The sequence below is a fragment of the Lepus europaeus genome, chromosome 5 (genome assembly GCF_033115175.1).
Source record: "Lepus europaeus isolate LE1 chromosome 5, mLepTim1.pri, whole genome shotgun sequence".
Lineage (NCBI taxonomy): Eukaryota > Metazoa > Chordata > Mammalia > Lagomorpha > Leporidae > Lepus > Lepus europaeus.
Genome location: NC_084831.1, coordinates 82,558,381 through 82,580,081, shown reverse-complemented (window position 1 = coordinate 82,580,081; position 21,701 = coordinate 82,558,381). Strand labels below are relative to the sequence as shown.

General features: G+C 38.4%; 1 protein-coding gene across 2 annotated transcripts in view; it reads right to left on the bottom strand.

The window, feature by feature from the left end:
* Positions 1-11,103: 11,103 nt before the first annotated feature.
* Positions 11,104-21,701, bottom strand: part of PKN2 (protein kinase N2) — a 149,676-nt gene continuing 139,078 nt past the window's right edge. For both annotated transcript variants that reach the window (XM_062191671.1, XM_062191672.1), the window contains exons 17-22: positions 20,968-21,030; positions 19,765-19,841; positions 18,595-18,737; positions 15,646-15,753; positions 15,356-15,436; positions 11,104-15,269 (exon numbers count right to left, since the gene is read on the bottom strand). In XM_062191671.1, the coding sequence (XP_062047655.1) occupies positions 15,066-15,269; positions 15,356-15,436; positions 15,646-15,753; positions 18,595-18,737; positions 19,765-19,841; positions 20,968-21,030 (676 nt within the window). In that variant the 3' untranslated portion in view covers positions 11,104-15,065. The remainder of the gene's footprint in view (positions 15,270-15,355; positions 15,437-15,645; positions 15,754-18,594; positions 18,738-19,764; positions 19,842-20,967; positions 21,031-21,701) is intronic.

The window sequence follows — 21,701 nt, the reverse complement described above, 5'->3', positions numbered from 1 at the left end:
ACCCACATGGGAGAGAGACCCTGAAGAAGCTCCTGGCTCCTGGCTTCAGCTTGGCTCAGCCCTGGCTATTGCAGCCATCTGGAGAATGAACCAGTGGATGGAAGACCTCTCTGTCTCTCCTTCTCTCTCTATAACTCTGACTTCAAATAAATAAATAAATAAATGTATGTTTCTTAAAAAATCTGAACTGTAAAAGCAGGGGAGGCAAATGCTACAATTTAGCATAATTCTGTGAACGTCAAAAGTAGTAAATTGGATTCCATTGGGAATCCAAAATGTGAATCTATAAGCTAGTAAACATGTGAATGTGACAATTTCGCATAAACTGCTAAAAAGAGCACTTAGTAACTATGACAACAACCACCTGAAGCTTGCACTCTGCAGGACCACTGATCCGCCCGATGCCCACACACCGGGCACCAGGACATCGTTTCCCGCTTGTGACAACAGCGTTATCTACAAGCTGATTGTGAAGAGCAAGTAAATGCCAGAGAGTGGCGTTTAGTAGTCAAGGCAGTGGAAGGAAGGCTTTTAAGCTTTCATGTAGTTTTCAAAGAATGTGTGGTAATCTCTCTGGTAAACTATAGGAGCTCTTCTCTAAAAAATAAAAATAGTACCTTCTAGTATAAAACTGGATCACCAGATGAGGTTCCAGCCCATGAGGATTTTTGGTGGCAGGGGAGACATGCAAATATGAAATGAGGAGACATTGAACAAGACTCTGACCACTGTCCATTTAAGTTGGAGGCATCAGCACAAGCACAGGATTTTCAAAAGGTTTACTTTCTAGCTCTGTCAGAGGGAGAGGGGGAAAGGGAAAGCTTTAAAAAGAAAAAAAGAGAGAAAGGCCATTAGTTACCATAGGAGTACTAGAGTGAGAAAATTATTTTGTAACTCCTGATATAATCATTGTAATTATTCAACTGATGTAATTCAGTTGAAGATAATCAATTGAGGGAAAATAAAATCATTGTGAAGAAGGCCGTCGGCAACAGAATATTTGCATGACCTCAACAGTCAGCTCACAGATTACTCATTAGTTACGGAAAATACAGCTTGACAAAGAGCAGTCTAGTGCTCACCACCTTAACCTCGTGTCTGAACTTAGATCAATGCTACTGGAATAATTTGAAATGATCTATCTCTTAACGGTAGGAATACCTTTCTCTCTTCTCTCTCTCTCTCTCTCTTGCTGTCTAACTCTGCCTGTCAAAAAAAAAAAAAAGATTTATTTTATTTATTTGAAAGACAGAGTTACAGAGAGAGGCAGAGACAGAGAGAGAGGTCATTTATCCACTGATTCACTCCCCAGATGGCTGCAACAGCCCGAGCTGCGCCGATCCGAAGCCAGGAGCCAGGAGCTTCTTCCGGGTCTCCCATGTGGGTGCAGGGGCCCAAGGACTTACGCCATCTTCCACTGCTTTCCCAGGCCATAGCAGAGAGCTGGATTGGAAGTGGAGCAGCTGGGACTAGAACCTACGCCTATATGGGATGCCAGCGCTTCAGGCCAGGGCTTTTATTTAACCCACTGTACCGCAGCGCCAGCCCCAATCCTCCACTCTTAAGGAATCTTTCTGAATGAGCAAGACAAAGGGGCTGAGTTTCCTGTCTCTCAGCTGGTCTCCATTTCTGGATGCTCTGGTAGTGTGTACATCTCACTGTGCTGACTCCAGTGCTTGCTGTTATACATACATTGAAAAAAGAAATGAAATTTATAGCTAGAGGACACAAACAGCAAATTCACACTGTAGTTGGGCTTGTGCTGTGAGAATATGAGCTTTCCACATTTAAACTTTCTGGCTAGAATGCAAAGTTGACTATATTTTATGCAAAAGTTAAAAAATTTTTCAAGAAAAATTACATGCAAATTTTGCTTTACTTAATATTAAATTAGTTCTATTACATAAGATTAAACCGAACTTCAGTTATATGCAAATTCACATGTGGTGAACTGCTCCAGATGCTGAATTAAGGAAGCATTAGTGTATATTTCTTTTTCTTTTTTTGGACAGGCAGAGTGGATAGTGAGAGAGAGAGAGACAGAGAGAAAGGTCTTCCTTTTTGCCGTTGGTTCACCCTCCAATGGCCACTGCGGCCTGCACATCGCGCTAATCCGAAGCCAGGAGCCAGGTTCTTCTCCTGGTCTCCCATGCGGGTGCAGGGTCCAAGGACCTGGGCCATCCTCCACTGCACTCCCAGGCCACAGCAGAGAGCTGGACTGGAAGAGGAGCAACCAGGACTAGAACCCGGCCCGTATGGGATGCCGGCGCCGCAGGTGGAGGATTAACCAAATGAGCCACGGCGCCAGTCCCAGTGCTTCCACTTTTAAAAATGCTGTCATGCTGTGTGTTGTTTTCTCTTGATCAGCTTCTCTCACACATGGTTCTTTTGTATTTTTTGCCATAGTTGTATTTGTTTTTTACTGCTGTATCTCTCTCTCTTTAAAGTTAAGCATGAAGTCCCACAGCTAACCCTATTTTTTAAAAAAAATATATATACATAGCGCTGTTTTTAAAAAAAAAAGAGATTTATTTATTTGAAAGGTAGAGCTACAGAAAGAGAAAGAGAGAGAAAGAGAGAGAGAGAGAGAGAGAGAGAGAGAGAGAGAGAGAGAGAGAAATCTTTCATTTGCTGGTTCACTCTCCAAATGGCTGCAATGGCCAGAGATGGACCAATCTGAAGCCAGGAGCCAGAAGCTTCTTCTGGGTCCCCCATGTGAGTGCAGGGGTCCCAGGACTTGGGCCATCTTCCACTGCCTTCCCAGGTACAGTAGCAGGGAGCTGGATTGGAAATGGAGCAGCCTGGACTCAAACAAACACCCATATGGGATGCTGGCAATGCAGATGATGGCTTTACCTGCTATATCACAGCACCTGCCCCCAATGCTGTAAATATATTTATTGGTGTAAAAATATTTATTAAACCATTTGCTTCTGTTGATAGGCATTTGGTTCATCCCCGTTTTGCTAGCATAAACAGTGCTGTGACCTTCTTGTATTGTACTCAGATGGAATTGCTGGATACCAAAAAACTATGTCTATGTTCAAAGTTTACAAGATAACATCAAATTGTTCTTCAAAGGCTACTTCTTCACACCTCCACAGCAATTGTATCTCATTGCTCCTCTCCATTTGTGGTTTTCTGATTACTGATATTGGGCATGTTTCCTGTCCACGTGAAATGTCTTTTTCCAGCTTTGACTTTTTCATTGTTTTTCTTATCCTTATTTTTAAATATATGATCAACATTTATTTTCTGTTACATGTAATGGAAATCTTACAATCTGTGCCTTTTTAACTTTCTTTATAGTATTTATTTTTTCATAAATAGAAGTTCCTCATTTATTATATTTTAATTTATCAATGTTTTCGATTTTAGTGCATTTATATTTGACTCTATCAATCCATTTCTTATTTTAGTGCATTCTCCTCTGACAGATTCTTGATGTTTAAGCTTTTGACATTTCATGTTCATTTGAAATTCTTATGTATGATGTAACACAAGAATTTCTTTTCATATGAATAATTTTCCTAGCTTTATTTATGTATGGAACATTATCTTCTTTCTCCACTGGATCATGTTGTTTCTTTTATATATTAGTGTTCCAGATACATAGGGTCTGTTCCATCACTCACTGCTGTCTTATTTGTGTATATACTGCAGCTGCAGCATGTTTTTATTTATTTTTATTTTTTATTTATTTATTTATTTTTGACAGGCAGAGTGGACAGTAGAGGGAGACAGAGAGAAAGGTCTTCCTTTTTGCCGTTGGTTCACCCTCCAATGGCCGCCACGGCTGGCGTGCTGCGGCCAGCGCACCGCGCTGTTCCAATGGCAGGAGCCAGGTGCTTCTCCTGGTCTCCCATGGGGTGCAGGGCCCAAGCACTTAGGCCATCCTCCACTGCACTCCCTAGCCACAGCAGAGAGCTGGCCTGGAAGAGGGGCAACCGGGACAGGATTGGTGCCCCGGTGTGCCGGCGCCACAAGGCGGAGGATTAGCCTGTTAAGCCACGGCGCCGGCTATTTTTATTTTTTAAAGATTTATTTACTTATTTGAAAGACAGTGTTACAGGCAGAGGCAGAGAGAGAGAGAAAGAGAGAGAGAGAGAGGTCGTTCTTTCATCTGCTCGTTCACTCCCCAAATGGCCGCAATGGCTACAGCTGAGCTGATCTGAAGGCATGTGGATAAGGCATCCGAGGACTTGGGCCATCTTCTACTGCTATCCCAGGCCATAGCAGAGAGCTGGATCGGAAGTGGAGAAACCGGGTTTGAACTGGCACCCATATGGGATGCTGGCACCGCAGGTGGAGGCTTTATCTGCTACACCACAGCACTGGCCCCGCTGTCTTTTTTTTTTTTTTTTTCTTTTTTTGGACAGGCAGAATGTTCAGTGCAGAATGTTCAGTGAGAGAGAGACAGAGAGAAAGGTCTTCTTTTTTTATTGGTTCATCCCCCAATGGCCACTGCGGCCGGCGCACGTGCTGATCTGAAGCCAGGAGCCAGGTGCCTCTCTTGGTCTCCCATGCGGGTGCAGGGCCCAAGGACTTGGGCCATCCTCCACTGCACTCCCAAGCCACAGCAGAGAGCTAGCTGGACAGGAAGAGGAGTGACCAGGACAGAATCCTCCGCCCCAACCGGGACTAGAACCCGGTGTGCCGGCGCCGCAGGCGGAGGATTAGCCTAGTGAGCCACGGTGCCGGCCTCTGCTGTCTGTTTTTAAATCCTGATTATGTTGGTAGGGAAAATTGCCTCTCCTTTTTTTTTCTGACCCGTTACTCTTCTATGTAAACCTTGGAATGAGATTTTAAAGTTTCATTAAAAATTACTGGGATTTGGGGCTTGCATTGTGGAGCATCTATTTAAGCCACTTGCCTGTGACAATAGCATCTGTTGGGTTGAGTCCCAGCTGCTCGCTTCTGATCCAGCTTCCTTCTAACATGCTCCGGAAAGCAGCAGAAGATGGTCCAAGTGCTTGGGCCCCTGCCATCCATGTGGGAGACCAGATGGAGTTCCAGGCTCCTGGCTTCCACCTGGCCCAGCCTGGGCTGTTGAGGTCATCTGAAAAGTGAACCAGTGGATAGAAGGTATCTTTCTGTCACTCCCTGTCACTCTGCCTTTCAAATAAATACATTAAAAAATTATTGGGATTCTAATTACAGTTGCATAGACTCTAGCAATTTGATGAAAGCTGACATTACAATATAAAATAGATATTTTATACACACACACACACATTTTTTTCTATTATTTTCCAATAAGTTTTTTTTTTTTCAGATTGTACACATCTTTCATTAGATTTATCTCTAGGTATCTTAGTTTTGCTGCTATTGTAAACCTTGTTTTTAGAACTTCATGGGGGCTGGCGCTGTGGGGCAGTGGGTAGAGCTGCTGCCTGCAGTGTCAGCATCCCCTGTGGGTGCTGATTCAGGTCCCGGCTGCTCCTCTTCCTATCCAGCTCTCTGCTATGGCCTGGGAAAGCAGAAGATGGCTCAAGTGTTTGGGTCCCTGCACCCATGTGAGAGACCTGGCAGAAGTTCCAGCCGTTGCTGTCAATTGGGGAGTGAACCAGCTGATGGAAGACCTCTCTCTCTCTCTCTCTCTCTCTCTCTCTCTCTCTCTGCCTCTCCTTCTCTCTCTGTGTAACTCTGCCTTTCAAATAAATAAAATCTTAAAAAACAAAACAAAACAAAACGAACATCATGTACCCCCTGTTGCCTGCGATGCTGCAGACATGCCTCCACCTCTGTCTCATCTCGCATCCAGCATCTCAGGTAAACTATTATTACCAGCATACTGTCTTTTGAGTTTGCTAGGTAGACAATCATATTGTATAGAAATAATAGCAACTTTAGCCCCTCCATTGACTTCTTATGCTACTGAGTAGTAAAGCACAATGCTGAAAAAGAAAGAGTCATGACAGGCATCCTAGTCCTTTTCCCAATTTTTTTTAAAAAAATATTTGTTTGAGAGGCAGAGTTAGAGAAGGAGCGAGAAGCAAGAGAGCGGGGTAAGGGTGGGTGGGTGGGTGGGGGAGGGCACCAGTGCTGTGGCATAGCAGGTTAAAGCCCTGGCCTGAAAGTGCCGGCATTCCATATGGGCGCTGGTTTGAGACTCGGCTGCTTCTCTTCCCATCCAGCTCTCTCCTGTGGCCTGGGAAAGCAGTAGAAGATGGCCCGAGTCCTTGGGCCCCTGCACCTGCGTGGGAGACCCAGAAGCTCCTGGCTCCTGGCTTCAGACGTTGCAGCCAACTGGGGCATGAACCATCGGATGGAAGACCTCTCTCTCTCTCTCTGTAACTCTGTCTTTCAAATAAATAAATCTTTTTAAGAGAGAGAGAGAGAATCTTGCATCTGTTGGCTCACTCTCCAAATGGCCAAAACACATGGGGCTGGGAAAGACTAAAGCCAGGAGCCAGGAGCCTCCTCCAGATCTCCCACATGGGTGTTGGGGCCCAAGTACTTGAGCCATCCTCTGCTGCTTTCCCAGGCACATTAGCAGGGAGCTGCATGGGAAATACAGCGGCTGGGACTCAAACCAGCACCCACGCAGGATGCTGGTATCACAGGTGGTGGCTTAACCTGCTACGTCTATTTCCAATTTTAAAGGGAATGCTTCCACTGGTGCCTCATATGGCATGACCTTATTAGTGTGTGTTTTAACACAGAGATGCATATAACACTTTTCAGGTTTAAGGGAACTAATTAAAGAGCACAGAGAAGGACAGAGAAAAAGATAATCTTCTTTTGCTGGTGCACTCTCCAAATGCCCACAACAGCCACATCTGGACTGAAGCCAGGAGCCTGGGACTCAATCTGGGTCTCCCAGGTGGGTGGCCATCACCTGCTGCCTACTGGGGTGCACGTTAGCAAGAAGCTGGAATGCAGAGCCAAGCCAGGACTCAAACCCAGGCCCTCTGACATGGGATGTGCGGGTCCCAACCTGGCATTTTCATGTTGTGCCAAATACCCTCCTCCCCTACTTTTTTTTTTTTTTTTTTTAGGAATGAGATCATATTTTAGTTTTTCTCCCTTAATCTGTTAATATGGCAAATGACAGACTTCCTAATAGGATAAGCCCAATTTGCTGGAATAGTATCTTCTTCATGCATCAATAACCTACACTGATCTGGTAATATTTTATTTAGTATATTTGTGTCAATAGGACCAGATTTGCTATCAATGTACTGTCCCTATTTTATTATACAGATTTTACTGATGCATAAAATGAGTTGAGAAATGTTAACTTTTCCCCATTATCTTAAAAACTTTCTGAGACTGAAATGATCATCCTTGTAAATTTTAAGAATTCACTTTTAAAACAACCTGAACTCATGGTTTCTTTGTGGAAAGACCTTTAAACTTCACTTAAGTCTTATAATTCCTTTCTGTTAGCATTCTTTTATTTTTCAATGAATATCTCTACTGATGTTTTCAAAGTTATTTGCATACTGTTGCTGATAGTACCTTAAAAAAAAAGATTTATTTATTTGAAAGTCAAGAGTTACACAGAGAGAGGAGAGGCAGAGAGAGACGTCTTCCATCTGCTGGTTCACGCCCCAGTTGGCCACAATGGCCAGAGCTGAGCCAATCCGAAGCCAGGAGCCAGGAGTTTCTTCTGGGTCTCCCAGGCGGGCGCAGGGGCCCAAGGACTTGGGCCATCTTCTACTGCTTTCCCATGCCATAGCAGAGAGCTGGATCAGAAGTGGAGCAGCTGCCCATACAGGATGCTGGCACTGCAGGCAGAGGCTTTACCCACTAAGCCACAGTGCTGGTCCCTGATAGTACTCTTAAAAAGATCTATTTTAATTCTTAATAGTACTTATATCTTCTCTCATTTTCATAGCTATTTTTTTTTTACTGTTTGAGTTTATTCTGTTATTTAGCTAAACAATTTGAAATTTTTTTAACCTTTTCCTAATACATATTTAGTTTTTTTAAAAAGTATTTATTTATTTGAAAGGCAAAGTTAGAGAGAGAGAGGAGAGACAGTGAGAATCTTCGATCCGCCGGTTCACTTCCTAAATGGCCGAAGCAGCTGGGCAGGACCAGGCTCAGCCAGGAGCTTCTTCTGGGTGTTCTACGTGGGTACGAGGTCTCAAGCACTTGCGCCATCTTCTGCTGCTTTTCCCAGGTGCATTGGCAGGGAGCTGAATTGCAAGTGGAGCAGCGAGGGTCACATCTTTACCCACTACATGGCAACAGTGATCCCTACTCATTTAGTTATAAAAATTCCCTGGAAGCACTAATTCCCAAGTTTTACTATCTAGTTTTTTTTTTCCTTTTTACCGTTATTATTATTATTCCATTTTTAATATTTCATTACCTCTATGAATTTTTGACACATTAAATAGTATTTTAAAAAAGACTTATTTATTTGAAAGGCAAAATGACAGAGATAGAAATATTCCAGTCTGCTGGTTCACTCCCCAACTGGCCCCTAGAGCCAGGTTTGGGCCAAACTGAAGGTAGGGAGTGAGGAACTCCATTCATGTCTCCCACATGGGCGGCGGGGCCCAAGTACTGGGGCCACCTCCACTACCTTCCCAGATGCATAATTAGGAGTTGGGTTGGAAGCAGACTCCTGGGACTCAAACTCAGGTCCAGGATACCAGCATTACAAGCGGCAGCCTAATCTGCCACGTCCTGCTGCCAGCGTGCGCACACACATTCATCTTTTTGTTCTAGTCAGTCAGAAAATGTAATTTGTGTAATAGTACTTTGTAATTTCCTGTGATCCACTTTATGGCTAAATTTTTATAAATGGTCCATATGTGCGTGATAAGAATGTGGAATTTCTAAATAATGCTAGAGGCTGAAATCTACATAGATCTACTGGAGCCAATGTAATGTTTTATTCAAAAGTTTTGCATATTTGCTGATTTTAAAATCTATTGACCTATATATCAATAATAAAAATGAGTTGAAATTACTGATTTTTTTTTTTAGTAGTTCCAACAATCCTTCCTCTATGTATTTAAGAGACTTATATCCATACATGCTTAGGATTATCTTTTTGGTGCAGAGTATTTAATTATATGGAAACCTCACTACTCTTGAAGAAGCTTGCGTGTGTGTAGGTATTCTGTTTTGTGTGACATGTGGAGTGACTATAGTTAGCTTGAGTGGATTTTGCAATACATATCTTTACTCATACTTTTACCTTCGACTTCAAATTTTTAGGTGCATCTTTTTGTAAATATTATAAAGCCAGCTTTTCCTTTTAAAATTCAATCTGATAAACTCTGCCTTTAACTAGTGAGTTTGCCATATTCACACTTATTGTGATTTATTTCTATATCATATATTTTAACGTGAATTTGAAGTATACTTTAATAAATATCCTTGGCATTTTACTATGCACATTCAACTACTATATAATCAACATCTTGATGTTTCAACAGCAAAAGAACTATAAAATACATTAATCTTCCTTATTCCTAACTTTCCTATAACTGCTGCCCTGAAGTTTTGTTAAAAAACAGAAACAAACCAATACCTCCTTTCATTTATTTGGTTTATTTAGATTTACCTAGGTGTTTACCTTATCTATTCACAGATATCACCCTATAAGATTATTTTCTTTCTGGAAGTATATTCTTCAAAATGCCCATTTGAGTAATACTCTTGAAAAGAAATCCCCTTTAAAAATATTAATTATCCTGATTCTTAAAAATAATTTATTTTCTACATGATTCTAGGTTGACATTTATTTTCTGTATTCCAGATAATATTCCTCTGCTCCTATGTTGCTATTCAGAACTGGTGCTTTCCCTACAGACAACTTTTTTCTGGGTGGTTTCAAAACTTGTCTTTTGTGGCATGTTATTTCATTACAATGATTCTATGCATAAATTCGACATATTTATACTGTTTGAGGAGCATATGTACTTTTTAGATATCTTATCATCTTTGGGAAATTTGCAGCAACTATTTCTTTAAATATGGCTTCTCTCTCATTCTTTCCTCTTTGTTCTCCAATTTTTTTTTTTTATTTGACAAATAGAGTTAGACAGTGAGGGAGACAGAGAAAGGTCTTCCTTCCATTGGTTCACCCCCCAAATCGCTGCTATAACCGGCGCTGCGCCGATCCGAAGCCAGGAGCCAGGTGCTTCTTCCTGGTCTCCCATACGGGTACAGGGCCCAAGCACTTGGGCCATCCTCCACTGCCTTCCCAGGCCACAGCAGAGAGCTAGACTGGAAGAGGAGCAACTGGGACTAGAACCTGGTGCCCACATGGGATGCTGGTGCCGCAGGCGGAGGATTAACCCCCTCCAATATCTTATACATCTCTTAACCTCCCTTTTATAGGAAGGGGCTTCAAAATGTTCATGGAAAACAGAATTAAAAGATTTTGGCGGCCAGTGTTGTGGTGCAGCGGGTTAAACCACCACCTGTGACACCAGCATCCTATATGGGCACGGGTTTGAGCCCCAGCTGCTCCACTTCTGATCCAGGTCCCTGCTAATGTGCTTGGGAAAGCAGCAGAGAATGATGGCCCAAGAGCTTGGGCCCCTGGACCTACGTGGGAGATCCAGAAGAAGCTCCTGGCTTCGGCCTGGCCCCACCCTGGCCATTTCTGCCATTTGGGATTGAACCAGGGGATGGAAGCTCTTTCTGTCTTTCCTTCTCTGTCACTCTGCCTTTAAATAATTTTTTTTTTTAAATAAAAAGACTTAGAAATCCATGCATAGTTTTTTTCAGGGTATCTAAATACATCTTCTCCAGTTCTCTCTTTAGCTCTTGAATTCACTACATAATACTTCCACTGAGCTTCAAATGTGAACAACTGTATTTTTCATTTTTGGATGTTATAAATGTTTGTTAATTTCTTCAAAACCTAATTTTTTAATGTTTATCCTGGTAATTTTTAGAAATATAAACATTTTCCCGGTTGCCCCTCTTCCAGGCCAGCTCTCTGCTGTGGCCCGGGAGTGCAGTGGAGGATGGCCCAAGTGCTTGGGCCCTGCACCCCATGGGAGACCAGGAGAAGCACCTGGCTCCTGCCATCGGGTCAGCGCGGTGTGCTGGCTGCAGCGCGCCAGCCACGGTGGCCATTGGAGGGTGAACCAATGGCAAAAGGAAGACCTTTCTCTCTGTCTCTCTCTCACTGTCCACTCTGCCTGTCAAAAATTAAAAAAAAAAAAAAAAAGAAGTATAAACATTTTATATATAGCTATTCTATCATTCACATCTGAATTTTAATTCATGCACCCTCTATTGGAGATTGGAGGAGTGATCTAAATTTCTTCTCTCTTTTGGCTCTTAAGATAGGTTAGTGTCTCTCATATGTTTAGAGATCTTTATTGTTATTTTCTGAAAGTTCAAGGGTCCTATCCTGGAGCAGTTGTCTTTCAGAAAGTTATTTGCTTTTACTGGTAGAAAGAGTGACATGCAATAGAATTTGAGCTCTTCCAGAGGATGTCCTAGTGCTACTGCAGTTTTCTATCGCCACAATAGTGCTGCTGCAGGACATCCTGCCTAGCTCCACTTCTTCTGAATGCCTGCATTATGAACACCAGCACTTGCCCATACGAGCTACTGCCCTCTCCATCTTCCTGATACTCTTGCCTACCTACAGACTCAGCTTCCAGCTCCCAGCCTCTCAGCACTCCTACTTTCATGCCTGGGAATTCATAAATGAAGACCCAAACTTGGTCAGATTCCTGCTTCAGTGTTATTTGTTCGTTTTGGGGTGAAGGATTGACAGACATCATTCTTCCTTTTAATGAGACCAGCAAGGCCTCAAATTACATGTCTTATCCGAAGTCTTAAAGTTTCTACTTACATCATGGTATTTGAAGCAGAAATTAAGCAAAAGTTTGACACTTAGATTTTGAATAACTCTAATTTTATATATGTATATATTTACTTAATGATGATTTTCAAAGTTTTTAGCCATCATACTAATGCGCTAATGTATAAAGCAGTATCTCAGAGAGAAACACTAGATTTTAAAGGATGACTGGAAGATAAATAGGGATTCTAACATTAAGATGACCCATGGATTAGCATTTGTTCCTTTGAGTTTCCTAAATTCATTCCCTCAGCTGTTTAGGAACATGGGCAGTACTTGCAAAAATCCTATTAGATTTGAAGGCATCTTTTACTAAGTCAAAGAAGAGTAACAATTTTCATTCTATCTTCAATTTGCTTTAAAGGGAGAATATGGATCATTTTATTTTCTAGAATTTTCCATTCACATTTTTTTTAAAAGATGACTACTGAATGGCTGGCATTCTGTTTTAGTCACTTGCCTATTTTCTAGAAAATGGGGTCCAAAATTTAAATATGTTAACCTCAACAGAAAACTACATACAGTATTTGGTACTTGAATTTTATATTATTGCAAGCTGTTCTTCATTCATGATCTCTTGTTGCTTTCTTTTTTCCACCTTCTTATACTCAGAGTCTAGCTATGTGGTTATTCCATAAATATCCATCAAATGAAAGATGCTAATTGCTTTACAGAAATGAAATACAAATTTTCTCCATTGTTCCCAGTGAAAACGGACAATTTGTTTTGAATTTTCATGGTTTTAAAGCCTTCCCCAGGACAAGAAAGTACTTGTGAGAAGGCAAATTTAAAGTAATCAATCTTTGCCATTTTGAACATAATAAATCTAACACATATTTAATCACCAGGAAGTTTCTAAAAGGAAATAATACTTAAAACCAAAGTTACAAATTCCATCTATTTAATTTGTGCACTTGTGGGAAATTTATGACTGCAAAACACTTTTTTCTTAGAATGACAGAGTTAAAGGCACATTTCATTTGAATGCATAGTGTACCATTCTAAAATATCCTAATTTCCTTACAAAGTGCTTGAGCAGTCACATACACATACAGTAATAGCAAAATATATTTACACTCTATAGAGCTTAAAATTTTAAATCTAAAATATATATATTTTAAAAACTACAGAGAAAATTAGTGCTTTCTTCAGCTTAATTGTGTGAATATACCCTGCCCTCTAATTTTTTTAGTGATTGACTTCAATTTTTAAAAAAAGTTTCTGTACACTGTGTAGTTACAAAATGTTATGTCAGTTTTTAATGCTAAAAGCCTATTTTAGACATTGCTTTCTATGCATATTTGAGAACCAGCAAAGGTGAGCAGACTGTACCTCAAAAGTATTTAGTGTTTTATGAGTTTAATGTTAACACTGTTTAAATTTAAGCCAATTATGCTAAGTTCCTCTACTGTCTTTTGCCAAGGAAGTTAACTGGCATTTTAAAATAACTTTAATCAACACATTGTTCTTCTTCCTACAAGATATTCTCCCACAGGACCTTGGGTAATAATCAATTTTGAAGCTAACAGGAAGTATCTCTGGACAATTTTAATTGTTCACAGAGTACAATTAAAAACACACCAATGCATTCAAGCAAAGTTGAAATATTTGTAAATGTTTTTAGCTCAACTCCCTGTGCTTTCATGTTTCTCACAAGATTAAACTGAATAATTTTTTAACAGATGAGTCCGCTGTGATTAAATGATTAATCCAATATGGTTAATTAGCAGGTAGGTATTCCTGAGGTATAAAGACCCTAATATGCTAAGCACAGGATCAAAGATGTTGTTATTGAACAAAAGAAACAATGAAATCATGAAGTAAGAGTAAAAAATTCAAAACCAAACCAAACCAAACTAAACAAAAAAACCAAAAAAAAAAAAAAACAAACAAAAAAAACAAAACAAAAAAAAAACACCAAACCTCCAAGCAAGTGGAAATTCATGGTTTACAAAAAGACATCCCTATACGAGTGAAAAAAGCCACAAACGGATCCTCTGAAGAGTTGTCAAAAGTATTTGATCAAATTATTTTTGAGACTTTTGAGGTACAGCTTTAGTGTTATAATATTTTTATAAAATATAGACTGTTTTATCAAAAATATTTATACATTCTGTTACAATATATTGCTTTTGCCCTCAGTAACTGCCAATATAAAATCTGGATCCAGTGGCCTAAAATGTACAAATGCACTTAATGTAAATGCTGGAGTTTGAGGTGTATGCTTGGCCACTGTACAAAAGTGATGAAGTAGTGAAATTAAATAATAAGCCTACAACATAGAATACATTACAACTTGTACATATACATGTTCACAGCATGTATACAATGATAATCCTATGGTTTAACAATGATATAGTTCCCTTCTACAGCAGACACATGAACTAGATTGATAAATGCAGAACAAGTATCAAAAAAGGGGTAGTCAGTTCACTGATTCTGGAAGAAGATATGACTGAATATATTGGGTGTCTAGAGTTTGGGAATGCATAGAGGTAAGATAGTATATATTGGTTCAGGCTGATTAGAAGTCCTTATTCTGAACAATTTAAGGAAATGCTGATTGTTTCTTTCAGCATTGTTTAATAAAAAATAAACTGTTTGGCAAGTAGCTCTGTTGGAAAGCTATGAGGCTCTACTACATGGTTGATAAAGTGTAAGGCAATAAAAATTTTTCTCCTAATAAATATAGAAAATTTATAAAACAAGATATCAATTCATTTTGTTTTTCAAAAAATTAAGCCTCAAAATGTGCACAAATTGCCACTACAGATTTTTTGATATAACAGTAATTTTTTAAAAATAAGAGCATTTGCCTTATTCAAACATAATCATACTTTGTATGAACAATAATAGCATTCCAAGCCATTTTTGTTTTCTGTTTGTAAAACACAAGTTAAGTGATTAATCTTCTTTCCACTTAAGGCAGGCATATGGCAAAGCTAGGGACTATGAAAGAGTGGTTTCTTTCTTTCTTTCTTTCTTTCTTTCTTTTTAAATAGACTATTGTTCCAAAAGTATTCATTTGTGATGGATTTTCATGGCCAATGTTCTTTCAGCTTAAACTCCTCAAATCTGCTTCCAGTGCTCAGAAAAAAATTTGAGAAGCCACTTCTCATGAAGGTATTAAAACAGTGCTTTTAAACAAATCTTCATGTGTTTTAAAAAACAACTCAGAAGCTATTGGTGGCACAGAGAGCAAATGAAGGGTTGCTATTCTTAAGAGGTCTTCTTGTGAGTCAGTTCGCTTGGTTTCACAGTGTCTCGTAACTTAACACCAATCAGCAATGTAGTCAAAATCTCTGAACAATTCTTGCTCCTCTTCTGAAAGTATCCTTGGTTCTCGAGGTGGAGTCAGAATAGGTGCTTCTGAGGTAAATTCATCATCAAAATTACTAACATCTTCTCGTCCTCTGATAGTAGGTACAAATGGTGGCTTTACTTTTTTGTCCATCAGAGCACTCCAATCAATTAGCTGGATTACAAAACATAAAATGACCAGTTTAGTTTCCCATTCCCAATTGCTTTACTTTTATCAAAGCTTTCAACTTTCATACTCACCCTGAAAAATGGGTGCTTTTTTACATCCTCCGCATCTTTCTCACCAGCTCCAAGACGCCGCTCAGGATTTCTTCTTAACAGCTAACGCAACATAACATGGAAATGTTAAAATAAAACCCATAAAGTAAACTTGATTGATAGGGATTCTTGTAACACCCAGAGATTTAGATATTTTTTAATGTTTATCAAACCATGCAACATCTACGAGCTGAAAACCAACTTCCAAACTTCCTCTGAGGAATTTCCTTTTATAAAAATAATTTAAGTAGCTTTTTAAAAAAAATTCTTACCCTTCTCATTATGGAAATGGCTTCGGTAGATAAGAACCTTGGATATCTTACTTCATCATTTACAATACTGTCAAAAACCTCCTCTTCATCATCTCCAGGAAAGGGAGACTGGAAGAAATATTTTTAAGTAAGTTAAAATGAGTTTCAGGAGGTAAGTGCTTAGTGCAGTGGGTAGGTTACCACTTACGAGAGCCACATTCCATACCAGAATGCCTCCTCCACTACCTATCTGGCTTCCGGCTAATGCACACCATGGGAAGCAGCAAATGATGGCTGAAGTGGTTCGGTCCCTACCACCCATGTGGGAGTCCTTGACTCCTGGCTTCAGCCCAGCCCAGCCTTGGCTGTTGCAGGCATTTGGAGTAAATCAGCAGATGGAGTATATTTTTCAAATAAAATGAAAATAAACAAATAAAAATTAATAAAATGAATTTCAGTGCACTAAATCTTATTCAAATTTTAACTAAGATCCAGGCAGCGAAAAAGAAAAAACAAAAACTAAAAGCTAACCTACCAAAACAAACAAAAAGGACTGTAAGAAGTCACAATGGATGCATATCTATTACCTAGAGGAGACAATATATATTCTTAGTGAAATCTTTAAATTTGTTTTATAGGTCCTTATGAAAAGCTTGTCTTTATATAATTTTTCATTTAATTTCATTCAAATTTATTTCACTCATTTATTAATCTACTTAGCCAGTTAATGTTTAGAATGCCTATTAGTGGGGAATATTTAGATAACAGATATAATTCTCAAAAAGCTCAATATTGTGGAACGACAGAAGACAACGATCAAGGTAAATATGGTAATAAGTGTTACAACAGCGGAAAGCACAAAGTCTGTGGATGTACATCAGATATGGGTGTGCCTTGGACTTTATGTCAATAGCAAATTGATGGTGACAAAACAAAACTAGAGATTAGCAGACAAGAAGACTGCACTGAGAAGCAGTGCCAAGAAAATCAGACTGTGGGAACTCAAAAAGCATACATTGTCCAAGCATATTTAATGCTCCAATATAATAGAGCATTTCAGTAAGCTTAGTATTAAAATCATTTGTTCATAATGGCCTTAATAATGATCCTGGGTCATAAAAAAATTAGATACATTATATTCAATATGACAATTTGATGTGCAAGGGATAAGCTCTCAACTAGGCTGAAAATTAACCTATCAAATATAACTTTTAGAGCTTACTCAGTTATTTTCAAAATCAGTGAACAAATGTGTACACATTATATCTTAAAGTCACTAATGTAAGTCAGTATTTCTAATCTTATTTTCTCACTGGATTTTGGGAAATACAGGCTAACTTAGCTTTATTAATTTTGATTTGGCTGCTTGCTTCCTAAAAGATATTAAAGAATAAAAGGAAAACAGAAAGTAGCTATCAGTGGAAAGAGAGGGATCTTAAACCCAAGGACTTTGTAAAAACAAATTCAAAAATCAAGTTCCTAAGAAGCTCCTGGTTCCTGGCTCCGGAGCGGCACAGCTTCAGCTGTTGCAGCCAACTGGGGAGTGAACCGGCGGATGGAAGACGTCTCTCTTTCTGCCTCTCCTTCTCTCTCTGTGTAACTCTTTCAAATAAATAAATAAATAAATCTTTAAAAACAAAAAACAAAACAAAACAAAAAAACCTCAAGTTCCTAATGCTGAATTGCAAATCTTATTGCTTATAAATAAGAAAATCCTTCAGTTACCAAAACCTTAGTTTTTCCTTTTATTCATTTAAATTCCATAAATCAGATACTTACTATATTATGTGAGACAATCTAATTTCTCTTGAGGACTGAAACAACAATCAGGGAACATTCTATTTTCACAAGGATTTTCAATCAGAATTTCAAGTGGTAATACAGAGTGTTTTTTGTCTTCAGCTTGAACAATTTTCTACTTGAGAACAGTCACTTTACATGCCTCTGAATAATAAATATCGACGTGCTTGTTAAAAATGTTAAAGTACACTGCTTCCTCCAACAGATTATGAGCTAGTGGAGCTAGCAAATGTGTTTTAAGCACATACAGAAAGAATTCAATGGTGTGTTCAGATGTCAACATTCATAGCACCTCACTCTGGTGTCCAATGTTACTTTAAACCTCCCTTACTCTCACTTGGCAACTTGGCAGAGGGAAAAGAGGAGATGGTATGTTAGCTTACTATTGGAGTCTTTCTAGTCATCAAACTAGACACATTCAAATACAAATTTGAAAATGCATGTTACATCCAGTGAATTTTCAGTTGCTTATAATAGCGAAACTGGACATAAACTTCAGCCAAACCATACTGTTATCACAGGTTAAAGCAAAGTTATCACTGAAGTTTCACTAATATTGAAAGATTATAAAGTCGATTGAGCAGTTTTACTTTGAGAGAAGAGAGAGAGGGACTGCTTTTCCAACCATGGGTTCAGTCCCCAAAAGCCTACAACAATTAGGGCTGGGCCAAGTGGAAGCCAGGAGCCAGAAACTATACACAGGTTTCCCACATGGGTGGCGGGGACCAACTAATTGAGCCATCACTCCCTAATTCCAGAGTGCACACTGGGAGGAAGCCGGAATCTGGATCAGAGCTGGGGCTGAAAGTTATGTACTCTGATATGGGATGCAATTATCCCATTGGCATCTTAACCACTGGGTAAAATGCCTGCACCAGACTATGTTCTTTTCGTTCGTCTTCTTGCTGTTCTATTTCCTATGAAATGATATGAGTATACCTTAACACTGTAACACAACCACAGTACAATTCTGAAATATAAGCAACTACTTTCAAGGCACTGACAGTACATTCCACAAATCATATATATTTTAAAAAAACCAATATGGTATGGTATAAGTATTTATAAAACTTGTTACATTTATGCAGGAGATGTATTAGGTATAAACAATGTACTTTTTCTTTCTATCATCTTTCCTCTCTTCCTTCTCATCTACTTCATTCTGCTTACCTCACCAACAAGCATTTCATATATAAGTACACCAAGGCCCCACCAATCTACAGCCCTTGTATAGGATGTTTCTGTTAATACTTCAGGGGCAAGAAATTCAGGAGTGCCACAAAATGTGCTTGTTCTGTCACCATATCCCATTCCTGGAAAAGATAAAATTTAAATATTTGTTAGCAAAGAAAAAAAATTAACAGAAAAGTCAAAAGAGGTTTTTAGAAAGCAAAATTAAAGTTGCACATTTGTATATTGTGATCAAATTCAGATGTATTAAAAACTTATAAAGAAATGTTAAGCACTGGCATAGAGAAAACAGTGTAACAACACATGAGAATCTCATGGTCAAAAACTAGCTGTGAAGAACAGTGGGCTAAGGACAGCTCATGAGAAACAAAAGCATTTAAATCAACAGTGCCCAATAGAGAGACAGACAGTTAGAGTTACTGGATTCAGCAACTAGGAAGCCAGTAGTGTTTGTGATGAGCCTATCTTTACAAAGTTCATTCATTCATTTATCCAGGTATTTGTTAATTAAACATTTACTGGATACTTAACATCCTCCAAACACTGTTACATACTGTCAAAACAAAGTTAAACAAGAAAAAGAAGTTACCAGTGTAGAGGAGAGGAAAGACAACTTTAGTTACAATATAATATTTTAAATGTAAAGATAAGACTATCTATACACAATATGTTGGATATTGTGCTCCAAGAAGCTGGAGTCAGGATCCAGCGGCATCAAACCCAGGTACTCTGATACGGAACATGGGTTCTTCTAACTCAGTGTAGTAACTGCTAGGATAATATTCTTGAGCTATCTATATATCTATATCTATCTTTTCCCATATAAAATGTTAAATTTTAGGAAGATAGATAAAAATTATTAGGCTTATGTAATTCACTCTGTATAATTCCAGCAGAATAAACAATTTGGTCCATAATGAATATTTTCTTAAAGTAGTTATGGAATGACTTTAACCATACTATGATTTCTGCAAATCTAGCCTTTTTCATAACTACAGAAAAAGTTCTCAATGTGATAATTAGACTTTATGGGCAATCTACAATGTCTTAATGAAGAATAAATTAAAAATACATTTCATTTTCCATAAACTTAAAAATTACAAAAAGTACAAAGAGACAGTATTCTATTAAAACACAATTTTAATTTACCTTCTTTGCAAAGACCAAAATCAGCAATTTTCACAAAGCCCTCTGTATCTAGCAATAAGTTATCCAATTTCAAATCTCTGTTTAGGATGAAAAAATACAAAATGAAAAAAAAAATCAATGAAATGAGTAGATACTATAGTTTAAAAAATAATTTCAATAGGAGTCCTATTTTACTATAAATGGTTTTCCAAGTTATGATTTGAAATTTAAATACTGTTATCATAAACAATCATTTTTCCTACTTCTGGCAAGTTTATTACTTTATATAATATAGTTTCTAAATATTTCCCTGTTGTATAAAACAGGAAGAATGCATTTTAAAAAAGAAATGCTATCTCTTTAAATATATATTTTAAAGTATGGAAGGAGTTTAAGTACCTTTGACTCAGGTATTTATTAATTGGTTATTTGTGATAATCTGGCTTCGTCCAAGTCTGAAGTTTGCCTATATACCTTCCATAAGAAAGAATGGTCAAACTAACATTATAAATGTCAGGAGGCAGGTTTAATTTTCTAAGAGAATAATTCAAAATAAAGAGAAGGGTATCAATACATACTCACTGATTATAAACTGAACTAGTTAAAAACATTTTATCTTTTAAGTTAAAGATAAAGGATAAAGATAAAGTTTGAGGATCATGAGGAAATCTGTACTTTGAAAACACTGGACTAGCTGCTGCATCATGATCTATTTGCTACTGGTCAACAATTTGATAAGGAAATCTCTGTCAGCATATAAATGGGCTATGTTACCAAAATGCTATTTTGTTCACTTGACAGCAAGAGTTTGAATGAAGGAAGAATAGTATGCTATTTTGCACTCTGGCACAAGCTACTCATCTCATCATGCACATGTTTCCAGTAGTATTGGTCATTAAAGTTTTGCACAGTGGATCAATTAAATGCAAAATATTCATCAGGGTGAATATTGCTGGGGTGAACTGTGTTCTCATAGGACAACTCATAGTTTGACTATTTTAATTCGGAAATGGGCACAGGATCAGGAAATAAGAAGTTCAACATAAAATTACTGTGTACTGTGTGGACCATATCTTACAAAATTGAGGTTTGCCTCTAAAGGTCACTTAACATGTGAAGGAAGAAAATTAAGAAGCTGCCTAAGCATACAATATCTTTCTTAATTATCTGTAATTCTAATTCACACCAAAGCAAGTCATTAGAAAGAACCAAAAATTTACTTACCTATAAACAATTTTGTGTTCATGTAAATACTGCAACCCAAGAACTACACATGCTGCATAAAATCTGTTTGAAGAATTAAATCAAAATAAGATTCACTGCTTTTGAATCCCAGTTTATATTTTTATGCGTCAAAACACAACTCTAGTTAATTAACTTCACAAATATTTATTTAGTCCTCATTATGTACCACACTTTGTTAGATTTAGGGGTGAAATTAAAAAATGAGAAAAGTATAGTCTAGACGAAACTTTGCCTGGCGGAGTCACAGGAACTCAGGGCATTTGATTTGGTTCTGAAGGACTAACACAAATGTGCTGTAAGGAGAGATGTTCCAGGTAGAAGTTCTGTGTAGGAAACACAGGACATTCCCCTAGGAGGGAAAAGGATCAGAGCAGAAATGGCATAACATGCTTGACAACTATTGAAATGGCTTTAGTGTGGGAAGGGTATAAATGGGGAAAATCTAGCAGGAGGTCAGGTAGAGAAGACTGCCTGGAGGAGTGATTCTGAATGTCAAATTATGGATACTGGAATTTCTTTCCTTAGTGGTAGAGATTGTAAAACCATTTTTTACAAAAGTATTTGAGAAGCAGAGAGACAGAGCTCTCATCCCCAAATGCCTGCTAACGTCAGGAAATGTGAAATCAATTCTCCTATGTGGGTTGCTGAAACCCAGTCACTCAAGTCATCCTCACTGCCTCTCAGGGTGTGCCAAAAACTGTACTCAGAAGTTG